We start from the raw sequence: 27,639 nt of genomic DNA on the forward strand, positions 1-27,639 counted from the left end.
ATGGTATTGTTGATTGAATGGAGATTTTTTCCAGGAAATATTAATTTTTGAGAAAGTTATTCCATTTTCAAACAATGAGTAAAATATCTCAACTTGAAGAATGAAGAATGTTTCATACTGAATTTGAAATGATCTGTTTCAAAAATTCAAACAGTTAGGCATTCATATCTCAAAAGTAATGATCGAAAAGAAAATTACCTTAGAATACGCTACCTTGATAGTACGCTATAAGTTACAAATCAAAAAACTTTTTAAAATATCAACAGAAAAAAGTTTTTTATTCGTTCACACAGGGTTAAAAGCAATAATTAACCATTGACAAACACAACTGAGAAATATTACCTCTCAAACAAAGTTTTAAATTCTCTTTTAGAAAAGAAAAGCAGTTGAAGAATCTTAATATTTACTAAACTTGATATAAAATTGAGAATTTCACAAAGATCGTACGAGAATAAATTTTAAACGAAATTTTTTTTGTGACAAAATAAAAATACTGCAACACCATACGCAATAAGTAGTATACAAAAACCAAAATTAAATAGATATTAAATTCTCCGATCTTAATGATTTCACTTCAAACCATATTCAAGCAGTTTTGTAAAATAGCAAATTCTTCTAAAAATTAACTTAATTGAATGTAGCACAATCATAATATTTTTGACCACTAATATGAATTTAAATAGCACATAGACATGGAAACCAAATTAGAGTAAAATGTAGCTTAGTTACTTAAATTTCAAGTTCAAGTTATTTCGTGTAGATTAACGCACATAATCTGTGTTCACTTGAAAATGTGAGAAGAGGCACCATGAAATTAGATTTCTAATGTCACTCTTTGCTTTAAAGAAACTAGGAATTTATTTGGAAACCATAACTTAATGTGACTGAACGTCTAGTCAAGAGCTAAGTAGTCATTTTAGACCATCATTATCTAGAAGCTGATAAACGTACATCAAAGAGCACATGACTTATAGGAATTCCATTTTATATTGACTTACATCTACTACAAGATGTTGATTATTATAATAATTACACTAATAATGGTGTGAACCCCACTACCATTATCTCTTTGCACTCATGAATTTATAGAATCTACTACAGGAAGACAGTTGATTGACTACATTATCAATAAAGAATCATACGTTTGAATACTAGGATGAATAATCAAAAACGATAATGATCCATAATTATCACAATGACATAAATCAGTTCGTTTTCTACATAGCACAGTCGAAGAAATCATCTGCTATCCAGTACATAACATTCTCAACCCTGTATTTTACAATGCAGTCACGTAAGAAATTTTCCACAAGGGAATTAATTACTTCTCAAAAAGAGTCCATATCCTCAAGATAATATGATAATACCCTATAAAAAATGAACTACTTTGGTTTACCCCTCATTGTTAATTATTACTGTACTCTACAATTAAGTTCATTGGATTTTAGTTATTTTGCGTTGAATTTGATAAGAATTAGATTAGTTATGAATTAACCAACTTCTATGTCAAAGAATCCTTAGCAGGTAAAATCATGAATTACAAAAAAATCTGTTGAATACGCCCTGGCAAACAAACGAAGTAAGAAATTGAAATCTATTAAACAAGGAAAAAAGAAACTCAATAAGTACAACTGTTGGTTGTAATGCAAAAGCAATCATGAGCCAAGGATTAAATTACTTCAATCAAAAATTCCAAGACACATTGTTTTCCAGATAAATTTTTGACAATTTGACAAGATGAAGATTTTCTTGAAAGTTATGAAAGAAATGATGCTCTGCTGCGGTAATCAAATTTAGGTCTAATCTTTATTCAATAACGGTTTAGAAAGCTGCGTACAGACTCAATCGCCACGAACAAGCGCTTTTCGTTTCTCGTGCGAAATGCACGTGTTCGTGGCGGTTAAGACTGTACGCACCTTCAGACTCCTTTATAGGGCAATAAATTTTTTCATTCAAGATTTGCAAACCAACCTGTAATTTTTCCGCTTCCATAAGTGGCTCTTTCAATTGAATAAGATTTCCCGTTTTATATGAAAAATAAAACATGAATTGAAAATTGGTGGTTCAAAGAGGAGATTCAGTCAAAATCACATAATATAATACTATACTTACAACAAACACAATATACTTCAATTGCTACTGGTTACTTTATTTGGAATTCCTCAAATATGATTATACTAGTATCTTATACATGATTAGTTATAATTTATGAACCAAAATCCCTCTCATTATGATCTAAAAAATACTACATCAAAAGGTTGTTTGACATTGGATAGTTTAAAAATAAGTGATGAATGGATAACACACTTAGGACTAATCTTGAAAAAATAGCATGAACTTCCAAGCAAACATAAATAATGTGCGCTGATCCTCAAATTAATTTGAATTAAAGTACAAAAAAGGTATAAAATAATAACAGCTACTTTCGCAAGTCCAAAAACAGGCTAATTGAAACCCCTTTATCAAGCTATCAGACTCAGACTCTCTATCAGATATAGGAATCTATTGAGGGAAATTTGAAAACTTGAGGAAGTGGTATTGCTATTAAATAAGTTTTTTTTATCAGACTCAGACTCTCTATCAGATATAGGAATCTATTGAGGGAAATTTGAAAACTTGAGGAAGTGGTATTGCTATTAAATAAGTTTCAAATAGTTAAGATAGGAATGATTTTTTTATTGTTAATAAAATATATTAGCATTTTTTAGGTCTTGAAAGAAAATTCAATTTATTAAAGATTACTATCAAGGTAGGAAATGTTAATTTTGTGTTGATGTTTGTTTAAGCTCTAGGAGCAAAAACTATACTCGAAGGCCTCCGGGATATTCTAATAATATTTATTGAAATAGATACTATGTTTCAATCATATTCAAATATGGCGAAGATCTATTCACCGGAGCAGAGTAGATTCATGATAAACCTGCTAATGGGATATGAGAAAAATGAGTAAATAATAAAGAAAATTACAATATTGAAAATATCAACAATTCCGGGAAATTATAAAATGATTTTGAAAAAATATGGTTAAAATTGTAAACATACTATCTTGTAATGGTCACTTGCCTTTCATTAACATTCAAGTTGTATATTCCCAACTTAATATTTATTTTTTAGAAAATATACTTTAAATCAACTACAATGAATAATGTATAGTACATTTACACTATTTATCCAAAATAATTCAAATGAATGTGAGTCCTTGTGAAAATCAAGTTTCAAAATATAATTATCATAGAATCAATAAGAAAAAGACGATCTGTGACCTACTAATGGTATTCCAAAATAATAAGGGAGTTAGTAGTTGAAAGTATTGTGTTGAGTAGAAACAACAAATCTCTTAGAATTATTCAATGTTTAAATACATTATTTTAAACAATAATATTTCTTATGAATATGGGTCTATTTGTCCAATTATATAAAAAAGTAAAATTAAAGAGAAGTTTCTCGAAGAAAAGTAATTAATGGAGTTTTGTTAAGGAGAGCCGAATAATAATCTAAACCAAATTGAAATTGTCAGAAAGATTTGCTATCCATGAATACTGGAGGAAACTAATAATGGAGTGTTAGCTAGTGGGATTATTTATTTTCTTTAGTTAAGTTTTTATTAAGTAAAGTATTTATTTTATTTTTCAAGTATTTTGCAGCCTAATAAAGATATAATAAAACTCTTAATCATTTCCAAGAAATATAAGTTCTTATAATATATGGACTTAATATATAAAGTCATTAGACTAAGAATAAAGTCATTATAAAACTAAAATGGAACGAATTTTAATAGTGCTAAGAGGATTTTCGTTAAATGATATTACAATATACCAACCGTAACTTACATCAAACAATTTAATTATAAAACTATTAAAGGAGAAAATACTGTAGTATATTAATATTCAAGTACAGTATTTACAGCTATTAAAATTGGTCTCATAATCGGTAAAAGACCCTGATTTAATTTAATTACTGTAATTCCGATTTTTCGTTCAAATCTTGTACATTACAGGCTGATAATTTCCTCGCAATTATCAAGTTAAAATACTCATGTCTCACAATTTGAATTAGTTAGATAGGTATTATAATTGTGATTTCACAAGACATTTGAATACTTCATATAGACATGACTTACAAACGACCGAATCTATTGTTCACTTTCAATGAAGATTTGCTTCTTGAAATAGTGCCTTGATAGCAACTAGAATTATAATTAATTCATTATATTATCATTAAATTCGATTAATTGTGTAACACATGACATACCTCAACCGTTGCGACGATTTATAGATCATAGGTAACTCCTCTTTGGTAGAAGATAATTATTCAAGACTGACCATTATTCTGAAAACGAAAAAGGTTTTACAAATGTTAAAAGTAAAATAAAAAAACAAATATGTTACAATAATTAAACAATTTTAATAATTATTATTATTGTAAAACCAAAAATTTATTTTCAAATCAAGTTACCCTAGCGACGTTAGGATATTATAGTTTGTGTAAAATAAGTTGAGACTTGGCCCTCCATCCGAAGAAATTACAGGGTTGCCAAATCGTGTAAAATTACAACTTTCGCAAATTTCCAATTCAACGTCTGAAATGGATGTAGAATATCATCCCCGATATCCTAGTAGTACTAAAAAAGCTTCTGGGTTGCAGGATTAAAAGGAAATTCAACTTTTATAATAAAATTGGAAACATCGTGAAGATTTGCTTTTCTTTTGAATATCACTTCTCTCAGAATCGAGGGGCGTCCTAATGTGTAATAATTTTATATCAAATTAACGGGGAGAATGTCTCCTTTATATTGGTGTCTGGATCATTTTTATCCGACTTATAGTCATTTTTAATTAATTATTATGTTCGTCAATTTCGAGACATTTCGAGCAGAAAACATGAAATTTTCGACATGCTAGGAACTTTTTGGTTTCAAAAGGTGGTGAAAGCAAGAAAGTTTCTCACAAATAATTGAAATTATTTTTCCAATCGTCAAAAGTAGTCGGAAGATCGTATTTCTGTCTCCAAGGAATTTTAAAGTTAGAAGAGCGGCTACATGGTATGCATTGTGTACCAAATTGTATGCTGAAGGCTGTCAATTTACAAGATTGTTTGACAGCTGCTTCTCATTGTCTCATATACAGAGTAACGGCCAGCAACGGTCACAGTTATCACATAGTTATTCAAAAGTATTCTTTGAGTATCTATAGTGCGGTCCACGTTATAATGGCAGTATGTAATTTGCAATGGTGTTTATTTATTTATTATTATTGTGCAGAATACTACAATCATAATATAATTATGATATTGGAGGAAAAACTAGGCTGAGCCTGTACTATTTCTCTCCAAAAATTTTGATAAAAAGTTAATGTTGTCCAAAGTTTGAGGTTATGATATCACACACTGCTTCTTCAGTTGCTATCCTTGTGTATCATTTATCAAAGCAGATGGCGCTATCTCTTTCACGCATTGCAAGGTTGCCACATTGTTTAATGTAGAAATTCAACTAATTGACAAAATAGGGTTAAGGGTTAGGTTTTATTTAGATTAGATATTTAATAATGTTTCATAAGGATAGGTTAGGTTTTTGCTTTGAAATTGCAATATGCTGTATAGAAGGGGCTATAATATACTGTCAAAAACAGATTTGGCATCGGTGCGGAGCTAGAAAAGGATAGTACTACGTGCTTTGCCGATGATAGACAAGAATAGCAACATCAAAGTTCATCAAATACTGTCATTATAAAGTGGACCTCACTATAGGGTCCAGGTAGAGTTATGTTTTTTGTTGTTTCAAAGGTGAAAGGATAGGTTAGGGGGTTAGGATTTTGCTTAGAAATCCAAAGTATTGAATGTGAAAGGGTTAGAGGTTAGGCTATTTCAATGTTTCATATGGCTAGGTTAGGTTTTTGCTTTAAAATTGAAATATGCTAGAAAGGGCTAGGGTACAGGTAGAATTATGGTTTTTGATATTTCAAAGGTGAAAAGATAGGTTAGGGGGTTAGGATTTTGCTTTGAAATTGCAATATGCTGGAAGGGATATTACGGGTTTTCACAAAGATTTATGTTTATTATTGTTTTAAATAAAAAAGGGGGTTAGGTTTTTGCTTTGAAATGACAATATGATGACTTAGTTATAATGTTTTTTAACATTAGTTAAATAACAACCGTTATATTTTATTAATTATATTATTGAAAAGTACTCTTTCTTTTATTGAATGAAATTATGATAATATATTTATTATTATATCGAATTTAATGATAAACCATCATTGGATAATAATATCATCATCAAAATGGAATGACGGCTCCAGTTACGGTGCTCGGTAACCATCATTACAAAGAACGTTACATTCAAAGATCTGACTGAATGAAACGGGAAAAAACCGTTACTATCGCATGCGCGATACGGTGCTGTCTGAGACCGAGAGTGGTTTGTTATTTGACTGAATTATTTCAATCGCAAGCAGCTGATTGCCTCTAGAAAGGCTGTAATGAAACACCGCTTGGATTATTCGAGGCGAGGTTGTCATTTTCACTATTTATAATCATGTGACATGCAGTTGCTGAATTTTTCAATCGTTTTGAATTTTGTTTTTGTTGATCCCAGCTATTCATAGCATTATGGTGGCACACCATTCAGCCGCTATCCTTGACTTTGAAATTCCGGAGAGACCAAAATACGCTCTTCCGAGTACGTTTGACAATTGGAAAAATAATTTCAATCATTTGTGAGAAACTTTCTCGCTTCCACCACCTACTTATCTTTTGAAACTAAAAAGTTTTTAGCATGTCGAAAATTTAATGTTTTCTGCTCGAAATATCTCGACATTGACGAACATAATAATTAGCTAATTAAAAATTAACTATAAGTCGGATAAAAATGATCCAGACACCAATATAAAGGAGACATTCTCCCCGTTAATTTGATATGAAATTATTATGCATAACGACGCCCCATAATTCTGAGAGAAGTGAAATTCAAAAGAAAAACAAATCTTCGCGATGTTTCCAATTTTATAATAAAAGTTAAATTTCCTTTTAATCCTTCAACCCTGAAGCTTTTTTAGTAAACTACTAGGATATAGGGGATGATATTCTACATTCATTTCAACGTTGAATTGGAAATTTGAGAAAGTTGCAATTTTACACGATTTGGCAACCCTGTATTTCTTCGGATGGAGAGCCAAGTCTCAACTTACTTTACACAAATTATAGTGATTGAATCTTAGGATATGTTGAATTGGGTAGACGACAGGTTGTACTTGGATCGCTCGTGTCACCTCATCTTGCCGTCTTCTTGACACCTCTTTAGAAAGGTGTTAAGTAGTCGGCGACTCAACCGATCAGTCGGGATGATGAGGTGACGCGGTGACAACCAGACACATTTGGCCTAATTGCCGGCCGGGTTGGTTTAGTGGTTCGGAGCGTTACAAAGTTCGGTCTGCTAGCATCGCCTAGCTCGTGGGTTTGAGTCCCGCCGATCGCCGATGGCCTGGATGTCTCATCTCATCAATTTACTTTCACACTCTCCATTACCCACGCACAAGAAAAAACTCATGCGGGGATCATCCGCAATAAAAAAAATTAAGATCACTTAATAGAAATGAATTAGATTTATAAAACTAATACTGTAGTACATAACCTTTGAACATTTAAATATATTTTACAACTACTACTGTAGTAAATAACCTTTGAATATTTCAATATATACTGTACAGTAGGCCTACCTTCAATCTCGTTAAGCTAAATTGCCACTTATCAGTATGAATGCCCGTGACCGGTTCAGTTAAGATATTCTTGCTATGAGTGCACATACGAGTTACCACTCAGCCCAGCCGAGCCAGTATGAATAGTCGCATTAGAGCTCATGGCAAGAATATTTTCACTGTACCACACATAAAATCTTATACTGATGTGCAATCTAGCTTAATTGAACAATTTTCATTTTATTTTTGATTGTCTTCTATTAATTTTCAATTGCTTACCAAAAAATATTCTATGAGAATTGTTTCTAGTAAAAATGCACCGATTGAGTTTTCATTGATTATTACAAGGCTGCACTGTGACCACTCCTTGTATTTCAAAACAAGCAGAAAAAATCTGCAAAATCATAATGATCTGACCGAATAAAAAAAAACTGATAATATAATTTGATAAATAGAAACTTACCCAGATCAATATTGCTCGTTGTATCACAGTGTTACGATGCGTACTTTGGAGAATTCGATAACTTTCGACTGCAAACGGAAAATATTTGAATTAAGATGAGCTAATTCATTTAATCATTTCACATGAATATGATAAGAATAATAAACTATAATTTATAAGTGGAAAACATAACTCGTTTGATTGGTTATGGAATGCATTACGAACATCTTGAGGTTTTTTTAGGAATTCAAAGGTTCAACAAGATACATTCCAAATCAGTGGGAAAAGCCGTTAATAACAGAATCTTCTTAAAATTATTCATTTGATCGATTATGTTACAATTTGTGAACAGAATTGAAATAGATTTACAGCAAAACACTCAGTTAAACATTTTTCAGAAAATAGAACGTACGTTGAGATACGTAGAACAAACGTCAGTCACAAAAATACAGTGCACACATCAGTGAGGAATGAGGAAGTAGGTAACAATTAAATTAAATGTGAATTCATTTATTTTATTTTCCAGTCAATCAGTTTTAACTCTGAACAGTATTAGTACTTTTACAAATTACTTTGAACTCATCAATTTGAGTGTTTACTTCTATTTACAAAAAAAAAATAATTCTTCTTAAAATCTGGTTTAGTGGTTTGGATCTCATTTTAGTTTAATAAACTTTTGAACCATGACATACTTTGATAGAATTCGGAATACCTTTTTCGAAGCGAAAAGAGAAAATTTGAAGTTAATATAATATTAGTCCACTATATCCCACATCGGAAATAAGTTACAAAAAAGACTGGAAATTTTTTCGGACATTAGATCACTCAATGTTTTTCCAACAAAAAACTATACAATTATAATAATGATGGAAAATGATCAAGACCGATACAGGGAACGTAGAATTCGTCCAATATTTTCATCAACTAGTAGTTACTGCACATTGAAATCTAACTCAGAATAGACACATGGAGAAAATGATGTTTTGTTTTAAAATATAAAATATTGTGATAATTGTTAGTGTAAAGTAGTACCGTTTTTTATGAGCAGACAGAGATTCTTGTCCACTGTCAGAATCACTTTGGGAGAGGGAAGTGTCACTGGACTCACTGGAGCTGGAGCTCGAGCAAGTGGAGCTGTCACTTGCCACGCCGGTCGACTGGCTCATGTCAACTTGTTCGGCCACACTGGCTAGGTCTGGCACTTTCGTCTGAAACCAATCAATTAGCTTCTGGAAAACATTTCAACTTGAGTAATAATTTTGTTATTAATAATGAAAACACCATCGATATCAAGTAAGATGATAAAACAGTTCTTAATGTTGCCATTCGCAACCACATTCTGAATAGTTTTATAGAGGTTGGCACTATGAGTGAAAAACAATACATTTGTTGTTGATTGAAACTCAAATTACGTGGATGTAATTTGGTTGATAAGACAGGGAGCGTTTTTAAAACTACTCTCCAGCGGCGGTAGAGAAGTCGGTCTGACAAGGCTTCAAGGTATAAACCTTCTAAATTATGAATGTATAAAATCATATGAAGAATGATTTCATTATGAATGTATAAAATCATATAAAGAATGTAATAGTAGAATGTAACAAGGACGGGAAGGGCCGTTTTGCAGGCGAGAATGATGTTTCCAGTCGAGGCGTTAGCCGAGACTAGAGTTTCATACGAGCTCTGCAAAAGACATTCACGTGTAAGTAACCTACACTATTTTTTGTCATAATAATTTAGAAAAGAATGATTGAGAAACAGAAAAAATTACCTACTTGTGCTGACATTACTACATGCATTCTATAAACATAACCTAGTTTACAAGTTTCGAATTAGGAATTTCTTGATTGTAGTTGACAAAACATCCACCTGGAGCGCTAAAAGGCGGCAGTTTTGCTATTCCAAATTCGGAACTAGGAAACATACTCGACTGTAAAGAAAACATATGATTTTATTACAGTATAGTAAGCTGTAATAAGAATCATATGTTTATTTGTTCTACAATCAGCTGTTTACCGGCTTGATTTAATGGATGTAAAACAGCTGAAATTGAATGACTAATACAAAATAGTATATTTCGCACCTAGGGAAGGAAAAGAGACTTTTCCGGCTCGAAATCGGTTTTCAAGTCCGAGGCTGTAGGCCGATTAAGAGCCGGAAAAACATTATTGCCCGTGGTGCGAACGCTATTTTTCGCCACACAGAAAGATAAACAATATATATAATATATATGAGAATAATTGTTTATTAAGCACTTCCGAAAGCAGAAGTGGAAGTTCATAGCTCTAGCAAATCTGAGGTAATCTGAATATCAGGAAATTGTCCAAGTATTTTTATTTTTTATTCTGATTCGTCTAAATAACCTAAAAGATTATGTTCAATTATGTGGGAGGCTGAGTTTATACTTTTTTATTCTTTCAAATGACAATAAGATGATATTATTATACATGTTTTAATTATTGAATAATAAACACAAATAATGAAAAGTTTTTTGATCAGCTGTTTTAGCACACTTGAAATTTGGCCAATCTGAATGTCAACGTCAACAATGCTTGTTGTCGTCGACTTCGGAAGTTTAGGTTAGAAGTTCTATCCTACTCTGAAAATTGAATTTGAATAGTTTATAATATCTTATTTGTATTTCATTCATCCAAATAAAATGATAGTATCTTATTGCAAAATACTTTATTCTATTTCTAGAAGCATAAACAGATTCCGTTTCATAAACCATTTTGTAAACACGTTCACATCAAATCAGAATCAGCTAACTTCAAGGTTATTTTACAGCCCTAGGGCTGTAAAACTTTTACCGGCCTGGTTAGAAAACAATCATTTTCGGCCTTCAAAACCAGTTCATTACATCCAAGTGGGGCGAAAACAATTTTTTCGCCACACTGCACAGAAAGCAGCTGTTTTCCAGTCCCTACGTAGATCTGAAAGACATTGTTTGCAGACGACTCTCGTCTGACGTCAGAACAGGTTTCTTTCCGGCCTAGGCCGGAAAGAGTACCCTTTCCAGCCGCTAACATGGAACTAAAAAAGGTGATCAAAAAACAGCTGATCAAAAAACTTTTCATTATTTGTGTTCATTATTCAATAATTAAAACATTCATAATAATATCATCTTATTGTCATTTGAAAGAATAAAAAAGTATAAACTCAACCTCCCACATAATTGAACATAATCTTTTAGGTTATTTAGACAAATCAGAATATAAAATAAAAATACTTGGACAATTTCCTGATATTCAGATTACCTCAGATTTGCTAGAGCTATCACCTTCCACTTCTGCTTTCGGAAGTGCTTAGTAAACAACTATTCTCATATATATATATATAGTTTATTTTTGTGTGTGGCGAAAAATAGCGTTCGCACCACGGGCAAAAATGTTTTTCCGGCTCTCAATCTTTTCTAGACCTCGGCCTACGGCCTCGGACTTGAAAACCGATTTCGAGCCGGAAAAATCTCATTTTCTGCTCTAGGTGCGAAATATACTATAACACAACAATCATTGTAAATTTTGTTTGTGAGAAAAATATTTTCAATTGAGTATATTTATAATTTTAATAATAATTTCAAGTAGCATATTCAATTTTTAAAATAATTTCAAGAATTGTTTGTGAGAAGAATTATTTAAAATGAATCTAGTCTCATTTTAAATAAGTGTTCAATCCCCCAGAAATTGGCAACAGTGCTGCTTATGAGTCACTGTAAACGTCCATTAGAGAGAGTTACAACTAGATCATTTTTACAGTGAACAAGTTCAATATAGATAGAAATACATAGTACGCTTTACTTGTGAAACATACAATTTTAAAACCCTGTGGGGAATAAGGAAGAGCCCTTCTCCACTTAGAACACACATTAAGAATAGAGGCTTTGGGCTAGCACCTGAACATTTCTGCAAATTTCCATATCAGGGATGCTTGTGATTCAATAAATTTCATCAAAATTTGCTTGTGATTGAATAAATAAATATTGACAGTTCACAAAGGAAATTAGAATACAGTGGAATGAAAGCTGAAGAATAAGTGGTTACAATGAGAAAGAATCATTGATTTGGAAAGTTAGAGGGAGATAATCACTTTCAAACGACGCAGCCATTTGCGAGACAGCTTGGGTCGGCCGCGCACTGTTTTGTGCCACACGACCGGGAAGTTGGTACGACTGCAGAAGTTCTGAGTGACAGCCACCGTCTCATCCAAGTTGAGAACCACATGCCACCAACCGCCGGGCACGAACACTGTTTCGCCAGGCTTTTGCAGTATTTCCACCTAAACAGTTCAAACATAATCATCAAATCAATTCAATTTATTGATCTGTTTCATCAGTTATTTACGATCGACTATTTATTACTTATTCATGAATACCGTTGATCTAATATTGAGATTTCAATAATGTATTCAAAATAGAATATGATATAGTAGGCACTCAGAAAAAGCCTTTCTGCTTCTATGAAATGGAGATCGGTCATTGCAATTTATGAAAAAATTTTACAACTAAAAGGAGTGTTTAATTATTTGTAATGATTGAGATGTGACCTAGTTTTCCATAGTTTAGTTGTTTATAACAAGCTCTATTTTTCTTTTTGTTTTATATGTTTATCATAGTTGTTCGAACTCACTGCCGGCATACAAATTATTCTTTGCCGGTAGTGCCATATTTTAATTGATAATATTTATTTCATTAATTTTTATGTAATTAATTTTATGGCAAATGAATGAATTTTGAACTAGGATTTTTTTCAATTAGCTTACTTTTGAATACAACTTATATCGCACCATGAGATCATTAGTGTACTGCAGACGATTCTAGAGCTCTAGTGTATTATCCGAGTCTTCGACCAAGTATAGGTGGGCCTAAACATTATCGAAGTTTGAGTCACCACACTTATGATTGTCGTCTGTCATGGATCTGTAGCCTCTCAACCATAATTTTGTGTATTTTCAAGTATATAAAAGTATTAAGAGTGTATTAAAGTATTATTGGATAAGTGTTATAAAGGATAGCACATCAACATCGTTATCATCAAAGACTTGGTTTACTCGGCTTTAACCCCCCCCCCACCCTTTGTTTTAGAAAAAACTCATCAGCTTCTACACACCCCCCCCCATTGTACAAATTTGCTTTTTGATGTCATTCTACATAACTAAGCTTTTCGATTTTCTTGGCCACTCCCCCTGAGAATTAGGATTTGATTACGAGTGCACCCCCAAGAATTTCTTGGACGCAGTCTGTTCAAACCCCCCCCCCTTGTGGGAATCATTCGAAATCAATAAAATATAATTCAAAATGACATTAAAAATACTGATGATGTCATATACTAATTAGAAGCTATGTTCTATTATGCTAGTCTATTCAATAATAAATATCTCTTATTGTAAGTTTTTATTTTGAAATAAGCATTGTTAACGTTTATTGTGTATTGTTTATAGAACCCCACACGTCAACCGAAGCTTATTGTGTTCCCAAGAAGTATGTTAGTTAGGCAAAGCAATACCTGTGTCCTTTAAAAGAACCAGGAGTTCTTCCCTATACTAACATCCAATTCATCACCTGGTTGCTTGCCGCAATCAAGTGTGATATGCTTGGCAGTCTCTTCAGACTGATTAGTCCTCCTTACCTACGTGAGTTCCACTCCTGGCTTTCTTTGTAGGTCCTTCCGCTGAGGAAGGGGTGGCCAAGTTTCCTCTAGGGCACCCGGCCACCCTTGACCCACATTTGTGCTTGGAGTTTCACCCGTCTCTGGTCTCTTGGGTTTTTCCCTTGACCCACATTTGTGCCTGGAGTTTCACCCATCTCTGGTCTCCCGGGTTTTTTTCTTTTTGCCCCTCTGAAACCTCGCAGGGTCAAAAGCTTCACCTCTCCCAAGAAATTTTGTCTAAATGGCCGCCCTTCTTTGAGCAGTGGCGAGGTTTGGTCTCTCCACCCACAAACTCGTGACCTACGTGAGTTCCACTCCTGGCCTTTTTCTTTTTGTAGGTCCTTCCGCTGAGAGAGGGGACGCCAAATTGCCTCTAGGGCGCTCGGCGCCCGGCCAACCTCGACTCAGCCTCTTGACCCACATTTTTGCCTCGAGTTTCAACCATCTCTGGTCTCAGGGTCAAAAGCCTCAACTCTCCCAAGAAGATTTGCCTAAATGGCCGCCCTTCTTTGAACAGTGGTGAGTCTTGGCCTCTCCACCCACAAACTCGTGACCTACGTGAGTTCCACTCCTGGCCTTTTTGTGGGTACTTCCACTGAGAGAAGGGACGCCAAACTGCCTCTAGGGTGCCCGGCGCCCGGCCACCCTCAACTCAGCCTCCTGACCCACATTTGTGCCTGGAGTTTCACCCATGTCTGGTCTCTTAGGTTTTTTTGCCCTTCCGAAACTCTGCAGGGTCAAAAGTCTCACCTCTCCCAAGATTTATTCAGAATTTTTCAAGCTTGAAAAAGACGACAGCAAATTTTTCTGTCCGATTAACGGATTTGGCGGAAATAAATGAAAACTAGAAAATGAACCGAAAATACGAGGTTTTTGGGCGACTCTGTATCTAGCACAAGGAAATTTTGCATGAAGAAATTGGTTCTGGATTTCTCTGATGTATCCAAATAATATATAGAAAAATCAGAACTACAATATATATTGCAAGCACCAATGTATATAATGACGGGACTAAATAGGTCTAATGATCATCCGTTGACGCTCCACATTGCTGAAAGATTAGTGTGAGAAAGTAACAAATTAGTTATTGAGACCCTCAATTTGACTTCAATTTGAAATTAAATAGAAAAGTAGTTATTGATATGATCAATAAACTAATAGCTTAATCTCCAAATTCCAATTTTATATTGTTTAAATTTTACCCGATGAAATATCTACTATATCAAGTGGAAAAATTTAACTTAACTCTCAATGCATTAGGCTACTGAATCAACTCAAATCAAGTTGATATTTTCCTTTACAAAAAAGATCTAGCCTATGAAAATCTATTTGATAATCTGGGGAGAAATGCCATAGTAATATCAACCAAACAAATAAACATTGATTGGTTATTGTTCATTTTTTATAGATGATTATATGATGAATAGAAAATGAAAGCTGTTTTCCCACATAACAGCTTTTTTGAGTTACTACAGTAATGATCTCATGATGCGATATTATTCTCACCAATAAATAAGCAAATTTTCGATTGGGATGTTAAACTTTTTGATTATCTACACAGACGCAATAGAACTGTACTTGGATGTAATATTCGTAAGTACGAAATTACCGTAGATCAAGACTCAATGTATCTAAAATTAGTAATGTATTATCTACAGTAAAAAAATCTCAGTACTTATGAAAGCTGAACAATTTTGATAATCTGAATAATAACTATAAAATGGAAAAGCTGGTGCTCTTTATATAAAATAAATCTCAAGTGCTTTTTTAGTTACCAGTCAGTGTCACTTTAGAATATGACATTGTTTTTGCCAGTGAAATGATACATACCGGCTTACAGTCTTGAGGCCAGGAAGGAAGCTGAGTGCGAGGGTAGATGACGTTGAACCAAGTGATGGCTTCATCCCTCTGCTTGCCACCGTCAGCAGAAGACACCTTGATTATCTCTTTGGGAGTATGTGTAGGAAACAAACACCATCTGAAAGTATTCAATAGTAATGCATCTATTGTTAATCATAGTAATTGTTTCAGAGTTCATAAAATTTTAATAAATAATGTGTTCAAAAATAATTAAGATATGCAAACACAGAAAATCTTTCTTATTTTTAATGAAACATTCTTTCTTTTCTTAATTCGGTAGAACAGTTTTGGGCTTAGCCTGTTGTTCTTTCTCGATCATTGCAAGACTTTCGTCTGAAAAATGTATAATTTGATGAATAAAATAAACAAATAATGAAAAACGTTACTCTGAACTCTGCTTGTTTGTAGACTATGAAGGACAAGCAGTAGCTGATATATATCAGTCACTAATTTTCAAGATAGGAAGATAGGGCAGGTTTGAGGAACAAACATAAGAATAATGTTCTTAAAGAGAAATCGGAACTGATAAAATATTTAATGAAGGTGGCTAGTTCAGTGTCTAGAATGGAAGATTAATAGAACATTACAATCATGAACTAGTTCACGTTGGTAATGTATGGAGAAGCAGGGAGGCGAATACTGTAATCCTTAATTGGTGAGTCAATGCCGCCCTTAGTAAGCACAGTCAACTGAAAAATAATCTATTCTATTAAAGTATGAATATATCAATAAAAAAAAAATAGTTGGAAGGCGTTATAAGGCTGTGATTGAAAATACATCTATAACAGGTAACTTTTAGAAGATATTTCATGTGATATTTGAAAGTATTTTTTATTTTAATACTTTAAATTTAGTTATACTAAATTTAGTAATACTTTATTTCAAGACAATAAAAAGTTCTAAATTAATTATTGGAGATAACATTTTATAAAGACAACACTTCGAGGATTTTTGATTTAATATTTGAATTAGTTCAGCATAACTACTCTTTCCCAATGAAAATCAATATCAATAATAGAAAAATAGATGTTGACCTTTTGTGTCCGGAGATGAGCGCATTCCAGGCACTGGTTCCTAGGGGATCGATGTGGATGCCAGTGCCCGACCTGGCCGGTCCCATCACAAACCACCTGTAGGGCGGTCGCCGCTCTTCACCAGCGTACTGGAATAAATCATCTCTGAAGTAGACAGGAACATTGTAGTCTTCTAGCAGTTTTTTCCGACGTATGTGCTGCAACAAATTTTGATTCGTGAATGAATTTGGCACAGAAACCAATGATAATTTTATGTAATGACTACAAAGACAAACTATAAATAATGTAACTTATCTCATTTTAAAACTTTGTGACAGTTGCGCGAAAATATAATTGAACCAGATGACCAAAAATGACGATATTGCATCCGTTTATAATCAATTGGATAACATAATTTTACAGCGGTAAAATTTTATTGGATTTTTGTTGGGTGTAAATAATTTATGTTGAAGTATTTGGGTATAAGTAAATTCTGTTGATTAAAAGTAAATTTTTAAAGTTGAAAGTATATTATGGATTCAAGAGGAGAAATCTCAAAATTATAACAAAATACAAATAATAGTTAACAGTTTCTAAATGTTGTGAGAGATTCAACTAACTGGAGTTATTAAAATCGAGAGATAGGAAAGTCATAGATTGAAAATTGGTAAAGTTGAGCTATTTATGAGAGCAAAGATGGAATGTTCCTTGTCAGCACAACTTCATAATAATTCAGATTAAACGAACCAGTTCACAAGTTTTCTGTACTTCAATGTAAATAAATTTCTTGTATTTTTAATTAATTGATTAAATTTACTACATCAGGCATTGTATAAAATGTTAGGAATTTGGTTAAGTCGATATGATGATAGAATATTGAAAATGAACAAGCGAGACTTACCTCTCCAAAGCTACTGTCGAATATATAGAGCGGGCTGTCATCTTCAGTGGTCATCATGTAATCTATAAAATACTTCATTTTCATTTTTACACTGTAGCCTTGATTGTCTTCGCCGCACTTGAACTTCTGATTGCGATACTTTTTACCTAGCCTCTGAAAATTGACATGGCAATAATAATTAAAAAATATAAAATACTTTTTCAAGAGCATAATACAAAATTATTGTTAAAAATGAATGTAATGAATAATTTGTTGAACTACACAAATAAGACTACGTTGAGGGCTGAGCAGTGTTATTATTATCACTAATATGGTTTTTGATTGAACAATTTTTTTTCTTTAGCGGTCGAAGTGATTCACATCAAGTTAATAAATTCTGCAAAGCATCTTAAACGTGAACTTTAGCACTTCAGACACCTCGTATGGTAATTTCGAGATTTTTTTCTTTTGCCATCTTTTAACGTTTTCATGTTTCAATAATGTACACAACCAGTACAAAATAATTGTACTAATGTAAGTACTAAATTATTAATGTGATCGTTATTGAACGAGCGTTAGCGAGTTCTTACTTTCGACTCAAAGCTGAAATCGTTTTCTTGCACACCGAGGGATAGAATTTGAAAATTGAGCTGCTCAATTTTGAAATGGAGATTTCAGTCTCATGGGATTTCAAACTATTCATTCAAAAAGGTAGTAAAAATGTCAACGCCTGTGTTGTCTCGAAAGCCTCAGGACTAGTCATCAATCAGACTTCACAGTCTCATACCCACAGAGCACGAAAAGTTCATCTCTATAAAAGTAAATTCCAAGTATTCTCAGTAATAATTGATAATTTAGATAATTAGTTGAGTAACTGGATAATAATTATTTTGAAAAGCCACCATTTGATATATTGATGAATTAGGAATAAGAACGAGAGTTTTCATTTCAGATAGTATCAAAACATTTATCATGTAAATTCCAAGAGGACGAATAAATGTTGCGTTCAATTATTCGATTAGGACTGCTATCAGTGTACGAAAAACTCCTATATAATAATTGTATAGTTTCGATACTGTTGAGATGTTGTGATATCTATCCACAATGAAAAACGTGTTTTCATTAATTGTATAGTTATTTCAGTGATCATTCTGCTTAATGGTTACTGTATAATTTTGGAAAGCCGGCACTTGACACATTGAGAATGGAAGTGGGTTTTCATTTTAGATTATATCAAATCATAAAAGTTCAAAGATGGATAATAATATTATCGTTGTGTGTTCTATCACACTGAACTTCTGGAGGAAAATGAAAAATACAGTATATGAAGTGCCGCAGAAAGAGATTTAATTCAATTCAAGTGACACGGTTCTATCAGTCAGATCTATTGTTTGTCAGTATTACCACGATTGCTCATTACAGTACAATAGTGAGACTTTGTAGAATTCGCATAATTGCTGATTGTGCAAAAAGAGTCATGGACCTGACAGTTCACATCGAAGAAGGAATAGGTCAAGGATCAACCCTCATTTGAAACATTTTTTGAACACTACACCGTTTCAAGGCGTGAAGTACATAGGTGATCCTAACAGACACTGGATTGAACGTTTATTTTGTGGTATGGTTTTAAAGTTTTATAGTTTCTTCATTCAGAATCTACAAAATGAAAAAGTCTAAATGGCAAGAAACACCTTATACGATTGCAATATCGAATACTCCACTTACCATATCCAAACGAACTTTACCTGCCTTACTTAACAGTGTGTGGGGTGATAAATTATTCGCCAAGGAAGAGATTTGAATATTCTATGTATGATTCTAAAACTCTTGATTTATTACCAGAAATTTATTATATTCTAGGCTAGACTAAGAAAATGTTTACTAGCAAATACAGCACTAATACCACTCGAAATAATTTCAAAGTGGGGAAAAATTCCTTATACCAGAGTCAATTCTTGAAGATTTTCTCTCTAGTTCTCATTCGTTGATGCATTCAATTAATTAATTTTCGTAGCACATATGTTTCGTAACATTATACCTTCATAGGAATCTGTTCATCTTGCAACATCCTTCCACCATCAAAAATATATAAGAACAAAACAATGCGAGAATTGTTCCGGAGGGATTTAGCAAGAACAGCAATACCTCAACCTATATTCTTCAAACAATTAAACAACTGATACTATAGTCGACTTTCCTTCGTTTGAGGTACTGACTGATAACTGGAAAATACAAGGTGTGCCAGAGAAATCTACTTATTTGAAAGGTCAATAAAAACAAAAGTATTTTACTTATTTTATTTCATCTTTTTATTATATGAGAATACAATATCCCTATTTTTTCCATGCAGTTTTGAAAGTGACATCAGATCAATGGCGACCCCCATTGCGCATACATTGATGAAGTCGATTTTTGAAATTTGTATCCAATCGATGTAGTATATCAATCGGTACGCTGGCAATGGCGTCATGAATGTTGTTCTTGAGGTGTGCTATGGTCCGTGGTCGATCGTCATAAACCAGGGATTTCAAATAACCTCATAAAAATCGCATTGAGGAAACGCATGTGGAAATGAGCCTCGTCACTGAAAAAAATGACCGCGTTTTCAGGCAGGTTGTCTATCAGCATATCCCATGCATTTTGACGGGCAAAAAAATCACGTTCAGTCAATTCTCGAACAACAGCAAATTTATAGGGATGAAATTGAAGGTCTTCATTGAAAATTCGTCGAACAGATGAGTCAGAAATTGTCATAGAGCTGCGTGTTTGCGAGTCGAACGCCGGGGAGAACGCACAACTGACTGCATCACTCTTTCGATATTTTCTGGAGTTCTGATAGTTCATTGAAGTCCATTTCTGGGATAAGCGACACTTTCCCACTTCCAAAATGAGTTAGTCCACGACAGAATCGAATTAAGGCCAGGAAAGAGTCTGTGAGGAGGAATTTAAAATCGAGCACGGAAGGCATGTTGCGTAGCAACAAGTGATCGACCATTAGAAAAGAAACTCTCAGATGCAAGGGCCTGCTGCTCTCTATACCAGAGCATGATGACTATTTACTTGAGGGAGGATAAACTTGGGAGTCCCTCCCCCCAAGATTCGACCCCTCCTGCCCCTCTCCACGACCAATTCACCGAACGGGATTTTTTTTTTAATAAGAAAGTTCCTCTGGCGCACCTTGTACTACCGAGATATCCAAATTTAGTTTTAGATCCACGAATCACATTTTTGGTGTTCGAAGATTTTTATGGTCATTCTGTCATATAGCCCTTGAATCGAAAGTATTGACAGTCCTAGGGATGTTCTTCTTGGACCTCTTAGATGTTCTTCTTAGAATAAGGTGTTGATAGGGTGTCGAGCCGTAGAGGCAGAAGGTTGTGCTCGGAGCTGCAGCTCAGATAAGATATCAAAGCTTTTGTCTTTATTTTAGCAGAGTTTCGTTCTTTTCGTTGCTTGTAGAATTCAAGTTAATCTGTCTAACCTAAATTATTACTCGATTTTCTTCTTCATATTACCAATTAAATTTAATCCATAGCAATTTTTCAGTATAGTAACTTTTTCGTTAATATCTGTCATTGCTTATTATAACTTAAATAATAGAAATTCAAAAATATAAATGATAAAATAATTGTAGCTGAATTTATAACCTATAATTTCGTTTAACTAATCTACACAATTCCAATAACTCCTTAGATTAAAGCGATTCTTTTCAAAGTAATTTATATACTCTAAATTTAATTATTTAATACTTTTTAGTTTAAAAATAGATTATTGATTTAATAAGAAATACTTATTTTTTCAACAAATAAAACCCTTCGTTAACTTTAGCTTTAAGCTGTGGATGATAATCAATACTTTATTGAATTAATAAATTTCTCCTTTACAATATTTCAGCTAAAAAACTCATTTTCGTTAGTTTTTCTCAATAAACGTTGTTCATAGTTAATTTTTCTGACATAATTCAAACTCAATTTCAACGTACTTTTGTCTTTGTATTGTGAACCAATTATTAGTCTATAATATTATTTTGCATATATAATCTTCTATATCTTTAATGGTAAACTTTTCGTTTCAAGGAGAGAGATTCTGAATGGAATAATTTTAATTAGTATTACGTTTTCAACAGTGTTGAGGTTTGTGTGGCAGATAAGAGCAACATTTCCTAGCTGTTCCGGGCAAGCGTTATGCAGAGGTGTTAATAATATTGTAAACCCTGTACGGCCTTGTTTGGAGCATTTTCTTCGGGCTTGTCCTGGGGACGGACGGGATACGCCCGAATTGCACACGGAATTTCTAGAGCGAGCCACTTTGTGTTTTCTTGCCTTGAGACGAAACGTGAATTGATACTTTTTCCCTTTCATTTACATTAATTGAATCGGTCTGAAGAGAAAGGGAAAATGTCATAAGTCAGAATTTTTCAGGGGAGAGAAAAAACTGAATCAGATAAAAGTATTGATAATTTCAAGATTGTTTTTTGTCATTAGGGTGCAAACTCTTTTAAGACAACAATTTTAATCCAGTATAAGCACTTACATAAGATTCACCCTTTTGAGTTTTTTGTTAAATTCCTTTTACTCATGATGAATGTTCGCCGAATGTTCGGCGTTGAAAGGAAACATGTGTGTCATGACTGTGCCCTTTCACTCCAGTACAGCTAAAATACGATATCTGTTTCTCGAATAAAGAGAGTGCTGACATGTTCCCTTTCAACTCCAATCGATGTATCCCACAGTAAACAACTCATTTCAACCATAAGAAAAATTTAAAATTTTGACATGTTCCTTTCTCCTCAGGCCGATTCAATTAATAAACTTTACATTTTAAACTTTGTATTTGCTCAATCGTATTCAGTTTCAGTTATAGGTAAATAATACTAATCTTTTTTACTATTAATTGCTTAAACGGTATCTTAACCTGCTGCGTCCGAGGACGACTAATCAAACGTTGATAAATCTAATTCCGATCTCTAGATAATGTTGTGAGAAGCTCTTCCAACTAAATATACTCTTACATCAATAACATTTTAATTGGATACTGCTCGTCTTCTTATAATGTTTCCCTTCATATCGATTGATTGAGGATTAATAAATTGTTGGTGATTGGTTGTTGGAGCCTCAGCTATTGATCAACTCATATTGGATGAAATTTCTGTCGAATTTTAGAATAATTTATTGTCAAAGCGGTATGTTAAAATTTTTAGTGTTTCTTCACTTTAAAAGTTGTTTATAACCTCCAAATCGCTTTATATGGTGAGTAATCTCGCCAAAAGCCAAGAGTCACCATGTTGTTTGTCAATTTTATTTGAGTTCTTTTAGGTCTATTCACAGTGATGTCTATGAAAACTTTCCCCGATTCCAAGACATTGTTGGATAGAAGCATGTACGGAAAAAAGTGAATAGAGCTGCAGTGTGACTTATGTGTGATGCTAATTCGAGATATAGCTAAATGAGCTTCGGCAAACGACTGTGCAATGACCAACCATTTATGTCAGTGATTTTAACCTATGTCTCACAAATACTCCGTACGATTTTATGTAACGACTCTGCAGCCGGGCCTCATTCACTGCTTGCTGACTGCTGACAATAGAACAGAATCAGATTCATTAAGATCATGAGAAAGATAAAATTCTCTTAATAATCCAATAAATTCCAGTAAAATAAAGAATTTTGTACAACTATCAGAAGTTTGTAAATACACTGTAGGCCAATACACACACACACAAATTATATCAATGTATTGCCAATACAAACAAAAATGCTGTTTTCTAATTAAAAAAGAAAATCATTTGAAAAAGTTAGAATTTTTAAATTACGCTCAAGTAAGTTCAAAATAATTTGCACTCAAAAGAATACACTGAAAAGGTTAGTTTAGAAACTAATACTCACATCTAAAGTCCATTTATGCGTTGCTTTCCAATTATCTTGACAGCCAACTATTACGACAGGTTTGTAGGGCTTTTCAAATTTCTCTATAAACTCAGTTGTGCTTACTTTGTTAACGTGTATTCTTTCCACATTGTCGTTAACGGATTTGAAAGTATCAAATTTGGAAGAGTATCCTAATTGGGTCCATGATCCTTTATCGTTGAGCTCTGAAAATATAAAATAAAATAATGCATTCCTTGAAGCCATATAGTAGAAAATAATTGTCAATACATAATTGTTAATTTTTCAATTGTACTCAATGTAATAAATAATGAAATGAATTAGGTGACATTCAACAGTTTTTTGGGGTCTATCTCAAATCGAGTTTTACAAAATTTACAAGAATAAAAACTCAATCGGATGAACTGTAATTGGAACTACTAACTAGATTAATAAATTATAGCCTACTTCATGAGTAATTGAGTAAATAGCAATCCTACATGAGGGATACATTGAAATAGTGCAATCTTAGTTAGCACTTAGTAAAACCTCGTTTCTATTACTAAATATTCAGCACTGCAACATGACTAAAGTCCATACAAAATTAGTTCCGACTTGGAAGAATATGGGGAGCAGAGAAATGAAGGGTGATCAGCCAATTACATTGATACATAGAGTCATAGAAAAAAGCGCAGTAGCCAATTTCTTGATTACACTCAGTCGACTCAGTGCTTTCAGAGAGGAAACTACGTAATCGTATCATGAGCAGTGATCACTCACTTGGATCGAGACTACAGAACGCTGGCCGCTTTAGCACGGCAACATTGCCGCCGCTGTATCCTTACTTTTCTCTGCTCCGCATATCCTCCAAGTCAGAACTAATTTCGTATGAACTATATAGATCGAATGATGGGAACTTGTAATAATGGAAACGATCTTCAACATTTCAACTCGGCAGTTCTTTGCGCCAGCCCGATGTTCCACGTCGCAAGTGTTGAGGATTGGCATTTCGCAATTGATTGCTCATCTCTTTTTCTCTCATATTCTAACATCCTTATAAATAAAGATAAAATGATTCTGGTTTCTGATTTGGATCCAGCACCCCCAAAAACTATGTGCGTAAGTCGGATTTCCAAAAATAAGTGAGTTCTGGTCATTTTTATACATTTTTACAGTGCTCACGGTCTCACGTTTGTGCTAAGTTAGCGTCTACGTTGTCATAGCACCCACTTTCATGCAGTTTGCGCATGGAGACAATAAACGAAAAGTTGCAAAAATCGCTCAACAAGCTAGCACAGTTCATGATATATTGTAAATCAACAGAATAGAAACTATGCTTATTCAAGTTATCAATGAAATTTTGTCCACTTCAATACGATGATTATTCCATGAAATGCGTGTAGGCAAAGACAAATATGATAACTGAGTTAAGTTACAGACATCAAGAATATTATCAATATTTTATATTATTATATTATATTTTTCAAGATGTGTACAGTAGAGGAAATTATGAATATATAGGCCTACTATAAACCCAAACGTTGAACTATTAATTTAAAAAAAATATTTTTCGAAATAGGTTTTCAAGAAAATAATGACCTAGATTGAATCTTGCTACATGTTTGTCCTCCTGTTAATGTGATATTGAAAAGTTATTGTCATTCCTCCATTAGAATAAAATTTTAGTTTTATTGTTTAAGCTACATTCCTGCTGATTGAATGTTATTAAACTTGATAGCCTAATTGAATAATGCTGTTTGCTCAATTTTACCTATAAATGATCACAAGTGTGACTCTTCAAACTTGTAGAGCATGATCTTAAATCTGTGACTGAAGAGTAAAAACGTTTTATTATTTAAATACAGTACATGTAAAAACTTACAGAAAAACAACAGTGACTGCCAAGACTAGTAGCGTATGTTACTTACTTTACATTTACTTCTGTTGTCTTCGCCGCAGTCTGCTGACCGGGGAATTGTCAAACGCTAGCTGAACAGTTTACAAGGTAAGTCACACTTAGTGTAGCTTAGCTAGATTACGCCTTCAGAAGACGTAGCCTATCTTCCAATGTTGACTCTCCCACGCTAAGCTAGTGTAAAATGGACGGATTGGTTATCATTACCGTAGGAGATACGTCAGCTACGTCTTTCAGATAAGTATTTATAGCTACCTACACCTACGTATCGCTAGGTCAAGATGAATAGTCATCCGCGCGAGGACTTTATTAATAACTGTAGTTCATTACTAAAATATTATTGTAGTCTAAATATCATTTCAACTATAAAAACTATATCTAACGGCAATTTGAATCAGTGTTTGCAAAATCACTGTGATAGAATAATAGGGAATCTTTATTGTCATGATACCTAGTTGAGCTACTGGAAACATTGAAATATTATTAGTTACTTTGAAGTCTTCTAGAAACACGATAAAGCCTATCACCTATAAAATAAATCTGAAAAATTGAACCTAAATACATAATTAGATTTTATTATTAATTATAAGAATGAGAATAATATAGTTTTTGGAGCAAGTGTTCAAGAGATAATGCCGGAATAACCGGAGTCAGAAATCACAACAAGAAAGAGCTATGAACATGAATAAAACATCTAAAGTTTTCACAAAAGTATATTTTATAAAAGTAATCTAATGTTCTTTTTAATGTTGGTCATTTAACTGATGTAAATCTAATAATCATGATTTCTTTATTATAGGTTATAAAACTAATTTCCTACCTGGTCTGGCTTTTCGTTTTACCTCCCGTACCCGTTTCTTCGCTTTATATTCCATTTTAATTTCTAAGGTTTCATCAAACCTATATGATAGAAAGTCTATATTCTCTGAGTATTCACACGTAAAAAAATAAGGAATTATACTACTCTAGAAATTCACAGGCGGCGGCCATAAACAGGTGAATTCAATGCACGACATCCAAAATCTTCAAATGACGCCACACAGGCCCACTGCCTGCTGTATCTGGGATTAGACACCCAAATTTCAGCACCACTAAAAAGTCGTATAAAAATTTTGGGCAAAACATTTTCTCGTTTGAAGCTTTGACAGCTTTACTAGCTGCTCGAAACAAAAAGTAAACTGGATTGAATAAAAAATATAAAAAAATGAACAAATTGGATGACATTATCTTGAATATGTCCACTTTATAATGACAGTATTTGATCAACTTTGGTTTTGCTATCCTTGTCTATCATTCGACAAAACCGGTGGTACTATCCTTTTCTAGGTCCACAACGATGCCAATTATGTTTTTGAAAGTGTAGAAATATAATTAATTAATGCAGAGAATCGGCATCGCTATATTATATCTTTATCCACTGCCATTATAACGTGGACCTCACTATAATAGTAGAACAATTTAAAGATCTCAGTAGATCTGAAGAACTGAACAGTAGATCTCACGCAGTATTCTCATCCACAAGCACCTGATTGAAACTATAGACCTTATGGAAATACAGCAATAGACTGGCTTCTCCACACATCTGTGTAATCACTTGTCAGCTGATTTATGATGAATAATTCTAGTCTGATTTTTACTCTAATATTGGCGTATGAAGGAGGCTCCTTTTTCCTTTTAAATTATCATTGAAATGCAAAATTTCCAAAAACCTTGTATATTATATACGTCGACGCGCAATTAAAAAAGGAACATACCTGTCAAATTTCATGAAAATCTATTACCGCGTTTCGCTGTAAATGCGTAACATATAAACATTTATTAAGAGAAATGCCAAACCGTCGACTTGAATCTTAGACCTCACTTTGCTCGGTCAATAATATTGTTATTTAGAAGCAAAACCCCAACTTTCCAGCCTTCCCTTCTACTTTTGAAACATAATTGAGAAGAAGGTTAAGGTTTATCCTCCTAAAACCAAAGCGAAAAATTATATTTAAGAAGCTATGACCCGTTGTCCTTCTAGAAGAACATCATTTCGAACTGAATAGAAACACAAGCATTTTTTCTAATTTACCACGTTAAAGCCTGATGTCCTTTTAAAAGGACGCAGTTTTAGGGATTTTTTTTGGATGAGTAGGGAATTTTATGTTGGTGAATGTTGGAGAACCTGACATTGTGTTTGTGTTTGAGCTTCATTTCAATTTCAAAATTCAAATCATTGTTCATTGACATCATTGTTGAGTAGATTGACGGTTAATATCACGTGCATTGGAACAAGAATAATCATGGATTCTCCTAGAAAAAAATACTTAAATCTCAACAAATTTGTAAGTAC

At 33.3% G+C, this 27,639-nt stretch overlaps 1 protein-coding gene across 1 annotated transcript; it reads right to left on the bottom strand.

Moving 5' to 3' along the window:
• Positions 1-1,240: 1,240 nt before the first annotated feature.
• Positions 1,241-26,334, bottom strand: LOC111049467 (bifunctional arginine demethylase and lysyl-hydroxylase PSR). The gene is made up of 9 exons (XM_022335549.2): positions 26,128-26,334; positions 23,414-23,619; positions 17,550-17,702; positions 16,670-16,866; positions 15,606-15,753; positions 12,217-12,405; positions 9,166-9,341; positions 8,155-8,222; positions 1,241-4,329 (listed from the first exon to the last, which is right to left on the bottom strand). The coding sequence occupies exons 1-8, from the start codon at positions 26,180-26,182 to the stop codon at positions 8,186-8,188; spliced, it is 1,161 nt and encodes a 386-aa protein (XP_022191241.2). The 5' UTR covers positions 26,183-26,334; the 3' UTR covers positions 1,241-4,329; positions 8,155-8,185.
• Positions 26,335-27,639: the final 1,305 nt, after the last annotated feature.

The sequence above is a fragment of the Nilaparvata lugens genome, chromosome 2 (assembly GCF_014356525.2).
Source record: "Nilaparvata lugens isolate BPH chromosome 2, ASM1435652v1, whole genome shotgun sequence".
NCBI classification, from domain to species: domain Eukaryota; kingdom Metazoa; phylum Arthropoda; class Insecta; order Hemiptera; family Delphacidae; genus Nilaparvata; species Nilaparvata lugens.